Source organism: Pterocles gutturalis, unplaced genomic scaffold (assembly GCF_000699245.1).
Source record: "Pterocles gutturalis isolate BGI_N339 unplaced genomic scaffold, ASM69924v1 scaffold6031, whole genome shotgun sequence".
NCBI lineage: Eukaryota > Metazoa > Chordata > Aves > Pterocliformes > Pteroclidae > Pterocles > Pterocles gutturalis.
The window spans coordinates 52,025-57,392 of record NW_010102844.1 but is presented as its reverse complement, the minus strand read 5'-3'; the positions used below and the strand labels follow the sequence as shown (position 1 = coordinate 57,392).

Here is a 5,368-nt window from a genome sequence, read left to right as displayed (position 1 = left end):
CTGTCTCAGCTGAAACCGGGACAGTAACCTTCAGCTGCACTCACACCACGGAACCTGCAGCTAAATAAGCCTCTCTGCTGCTTTTAGATCTGCCGGTGGTGTTCATTAGAATTGCAAAGAGCTCTCTTTCCAAAGGCATGTCTTGCAAGAGACATGGAATGTAAAGTATTCAAACCTCTGCTTCATAAGCTGGTTCCTTTTGATGAGCTGTTTTGTTATTACTTCCAGTAACCTCTCTGCCTGTTGTCAGGTTGATGTTCTGGACAGACTGGGGAAACTCCAGAGCTGGCATTTACAGAAGCGACATGGACGGGTCATCGGCTGGATGCATTGTTTCGGAGGGTGTGCGGTGGCCAAACGGCATTTCTGTGGATGACCACTGGATCTACTGGACCGAAGCCTATATGGACAGGATTGAGAGGGTCGACTTCAATGGGGTGCAGAGATCTGTGATCCTGGACAGCCTCCCTCACCCCTACGCTATTGCTGTATTTAAGGTACGTATGTGGCGGCTCGTTCCCCATCGGTATGCATTTCCATAGCATACACGCTTGGAGGTTGTTGCACGTATGGGGCGGGCGGCAGAAGGGCACGGAGCGCGCTGGATTCAGAGGGCAGGAGCTGGCCTGATGCTTGCTCTATTCCTGCTCCTGGTATGTTCCCGTGCACCCCTGATAAGAGCAGGCAGGTGCAGTTGAAACCAGGACCAACATCCCAGAGACGTGCAGCTTTCCCAAGCAGCTGCACTGTGCTATCTTCTCCAGACAGTTTGCCACTCAGCAGGTGTGACTGCCACTTCTGTTCCTGCTCAAATCCCAGCTCAGGTCTTCCTCATATTCCCCCCTTGGGTTGGGGAGGCTTTGTACTCTCGATTGCCCTGCACATCCAGGAGCTTAGGGTGGCTTAGTGCAGATAACCGCTGATGATGGCAGCACTGCTCCTCGTGCTAAGACCAAAGCCTGTGTTTCAGAATGAAATCTACTGGAATGACTGGTCACAGCTGAGTATTTTCAGAGCATCCAAAACCAGCGGCTCGAGAATGGAGATCTTAGTCAGCCGATTAAATGGGATCATGGATATGAAAATCTTTTACAGAGGAAAAACGACAGGTAATTGCGTGAGTGCGCAGATGATCTTTCCTGCCATTTAGAAATGTGTTCATCCCCCACAGGTTCCCAGGCCACCAGGCCAGCCCGCCTTACATTTCACGACCCTGAATATTCCCCATTCCTGCAGGGTTCAAAGCACTCAGGCGCTGTTGTAAGGAATGTGTTTCATTAGCGATGCTCCTGACTTCTGAGCTGCCAAGAGATATGCTCCCCATCAGGGAGGGAGCCCACAGGGCACTGGTCTGTGGTGGCACCTCATTATTTAGGTCACAGACCGCAGCCTTTGCATGCAAAGTGCTGGATGGGCCAAAAAAATGGCAGGTGAAATGGGGCTTCCCACGGCGTCTCCAGCCCTCTGTCGTGACAATGTCCCCTTCCTCCCCACCCTGGTGCCAGGGGAGAACGCCTGCATCGCCAAGCCCTGCAGCCTGCTCTGCCTGCCCAAGTCAAACAACGGCAGGAGCTGCAAGTGCCCCGAGGGGGTGTCCAGCACCGTGCTGCCCAGCGGGGAGGTGAAGTGCGACTGTCCTCATGGCTATGTTATGAAGAACAGCACTTGCATGAAGGAAGGTAAAACCACACTCGGTTCTTGCTGCTGCTTTATGTTGAAGGAGGTTTCTGCTGTTGTGAGAGGTCGGCAGGACCTTCTTGCTGCCCTTTGGGCGAGGAGGAGTATGGCATGTCATCTGAAAGCGCAGCGTCATGCCTCGTGCCAGCTTGGTTTTGTTTTCCCCTTTGCACCAGAAAACACGTGTCTGCCCAACCAGTACAGATGCTTGAATGGGAACTGCATAAACAGCACTTGGCGGTGTGACAACGACAATGACTGTGGGGACATGAGCGATGAGAAGAACTGCCGTAAGTGTCCTGCGCTGGCATTCTCCCATCCAAATTTAGATGTCTGCTGTGTCGGCATTGCACCTGAGCCTGTGGTCTATGCTCCCATCACAGTTACGGAGAGCAAGAGGTGCTGATCACTGGGCAGAGAGCTAACACCGCCCTGCTCTGCTTTTTGTGGGGTGCCTAATAATGAGAATAAAATACAGTTTCAGTAGCTCAGGCTGCCTTGAGCAAAGCTTGCAGGATGCTGTCCCTCTCCCCTCAATTCCCTGCACTAAGTGCACGTGCTTGGGTGGCATGAAGTGTTGTCTAACCGTAACCTCAACCACATTTTCCTCCTCTTCACCGCATTAGCCACCACCGTGTGCGATGCTGAGACCCAGTTCCGCTGCCAGGGCTCGGGGACCTGCATCCCACTGTCCTACAAATGTGACCTGGAGGACGACTGTGGGGACAACAGCGATGAAAGTCACTGCAGTGAGTGCCCTCCCTCAACCCACCCTTCTCTGTCCCTGTGCAAGCATTTGGTGTTGTCATGTTTGTGGCCATCCACCTCCAGCTTAGCAATTGGGAAAGGTGGAGTGCTGAATTGAAGGCGAGAAGAGGCTGCTAAACAGCAAGGCGGTAGCTCTTGGTCGTTCAGGGCTAGGGATGAGGCAGGAAAACATGCTTTTAAGACAAGTCTGTTTTACAGGGGTGTGTAGGCTATCACCTCTGTGATATCAGCCTCCTTGCCTCGGTCAATAGCCCACATGAAGTTTGCCTCCTTCTCTCCCCTGGCCCTGACAGCATCTGAACTGTGCGTGCTTATTTGCAGAAGCTCACCAGTGCAGAAACGATGAATTCAGCTGCAGCTCGGGGATGTGCATCCGTCTTTCCTGGATGTGTGATGGTGATAACGACTGCAGGGACTGGTCCGATGAAGCGAACTGCACTGGTAAGCACTTTGATGTGATCAATAACCTTCTGTTGCAATCGCTCATTACTTGCAGCCTCAGGTGCTGTAAGACATCAGCCAACATCTTGTGCCTCAGCGGGGCAGCAAGGCAGCCTGCAGCTCAGGGAGATGTAATCCTCCAAAAGCAAAGGTTTTCTTTCCTCCATTGCCTTCAACAGGCCTGTGAATGTGCTGACCGCTTTGCGATGCTCTCACAATGATTCAGCTTTGCTTGTTACTTGCAACACTGCACCAACAGGCGTGCATTGCTGCGGTGGCCACAAGGTCATCCACCTTCTGCGGACCAGCTGGCAGTGGATGGGCACCATTGGATGGGGAAGCAGGTCTGTGGCTGATAGGAAGGCAGAGGATGCTTCTGCGCAAAAAGGGCTCCCTTGTTGCACGGAGGCAGCGAACAAGCCGGTGTGCACTGATCGCATTTCACAGCTTGAACTCTGTTTTCTTGCCATTAAATACATTGCAGAAAACAGGCATGTTCTTTGCAGCTTCTCTACAATCAAGTGACGGTGTAAAACTGATGTCCCTCAGCAGTATCCTAAAGTTACCACCCAGATAGAGCCCTTTCCTCATTAGAAAAGCCAACAGATAACGATGTACTGGTCTCCTGCAGCATACGGGGATCCTGGGCGTTAGTATTCAGAGTGCGTGGCTGTATAAGAAGGTTTAATTTATATTGGTATCACTTATCTCTCATATGAGTTTCTCCAAAGAGAATTGCTACAGGAAAGGAACCTACTTCAAAAAGCGTATCAGGTGTGTAAAGCCTAAAGTTGAAATTATCCACGAGGATCACAATTATTTGAGAAATAGTTCATCAGACTGCACCAGCTCCAGTTATTGCTCTTATCTAAAATAATTACATTTCACGCTGAATGCCTAATAGAATATTACTGACCCAAGATTTTGTATTTTGAAATATCTGCAAGTGCATGTCACTCGCTAACCTAAATTTCAGTAGCATGCAATTTAATTAAGTTGAACATTGCTTTTCTTCTCAATAACGACGAGTGCTCTCCTGTTTGAAGAGTGATATTTGTCTCTAAAGTGACAGCATAGACTAGGCTTCAACCAAGATACCCCACAGGCAGATGTTTTTGTGACAGGAGCCTAAGGAAAGCCAGGGCCCTGCTCCCTGGGAAACCCAAGGAGAATTGTATTTCTAATCTGCTTTGGAAAAAAAGAAAAAAAAAAAAAAAAAAAAAAGCCTTGCCTGCCTTAATTCAGGGCTGTTTCCCAGTCTGTCCTGCCCTGCATGGGGACCCTGTGCCCCATCAAGACTTGCTTGCTTACAGTGACATTTTTTGCCGTCTCTGCCAAGATGCCACCTTTGCCCACACACACCAAGGACTGAGATCAAAGCAAAAGAGGCTCCTGACTTTGGGGAGCTTTAGGAGGGCTCACTAGCCTCTCAAAGCCATCCCTGAGGCACGCCAGGCTGGCGAGCAATGACAGCACAGAGAGGAAAAGATCATGGTGTGACCCAGGAGAGCCCGGACGCCCGGCAGGCTCTTGCCCAGGGCCCACGGGATGGTCACTTGTGCCCCGGAGCCACGCTCGGTGCTGGGACCTGCCACGGCGTAACGCCCTGGCGCAGGCGGCAGGGCAGCGGGGAGGTGGTGACACCCTGCGCTCAGGCGGTCCCCCCGCTCTGGTTTCAGCAGTATATCACACCTGCGAGGCATCCAGCTTCCAGTGCCAGAACGGCCACTGCATCCCGCAGCGCTGGGCCTGCGACGGTGACGCCGACTGCCAGGACGGCTCCGACGAGGACCCTGCCAACTGCGGTAACGTGCGCTGCGTGCGGAGGGGACTCTGCTGCGGGACAGGGGGGGATTGCTGCAACCTCACGGAGACAAACCTGCAGCAAACGCAGGGGGATGATTGCCATCCCTCCAAAAGCAGGCAGACCCAGGGAGAGGGCAACTGGGGCTGTGCCATGGCTTTTTGGAGCTAACTAAAGGCAGCTTTAAAAAACCCACACAATATCCACCTATTTCTGGATTTCAGAAAAAAAGTGCAATGGTTTCCAGTGCCCAAACGGCACTTGCATCCCAACCAGCAAACACTGCGATGGCATCAACGACTGCTCCGACACCTCGGACGAGCAGCACTGCGGTGAGTATTGGGGCCATGGGGAGCTGACAGCCTTGACAGTCTGCCAAAGCCTGTCTTGTTGGGAAAAAAGCCCTGGTGAGATAATAGGAAAGCCTTAGTTAGCATTCACGAGCCCCCTGGGACATCGGCTGGTCTGTGAGCGTCAGCAAAAGGCGCAGAAAGCAGGGCTGGGACGGATAGGGAGGGCGTGCTGTCAGGAGCTGTCTTCAAGGAGGTGACCAAATCCTTCCTGACACCTGTGCCAACCCGCTTGCACCCTGATGTGTTCTCACACAAGGGCAGCCTGTGCAGGGACTTTCTGTAACATCCTGAAATCCAGCCGTGGTGCTCAGGTCTGTGCTGATCA

The 5,368-nt window shown here is 52.2% G+C and overlaps 1 protein-coding gene across 1 annotated transcript in view; it reads left to right on the top strand.

The window, feature by feature from the left end:
- Positions 1-250: 250 nt before the first annotated feature.
- The window catches only part of SORL1 (sortilin-related receptor, L(DLR class) A repeats containing), a gene marked incomplete at its 5' end in the record, with an annotated part of 19,349 nt that continues 14,231 nt past the window's right edge, over positions 251-5,368 (top strand). Inside the window, 8 exons of the mRNA XM_010086438.1 lie at positions 251-497; positions 971-1,109; positions 1,506-1,679; positions 1,854-1,967; positions 2,304-2,426; positions 2,767-2,886; positions 4,566-4,691; positions 4,915-5,022. Coding sequence (XP_010084740.1) covers positions 251-497; positions 971-1,109; positions 1,506-1,679; positions 1,854-1,967; positions 2,304-2,426; positions 2,767-2,886; positions 4,566-4,691; positions 4,915-5,022 — 1,151 coding nt within the window. The remainder of the gene's footprint in view (positions 498-970; positions 1,110-1,505; positions 1,680-1,853; positions 1,968-2,303; positions 2,427-2,766; positions 2,887-4,565; positions 4,692-4,914; positions 5,023-5,368) is intronic.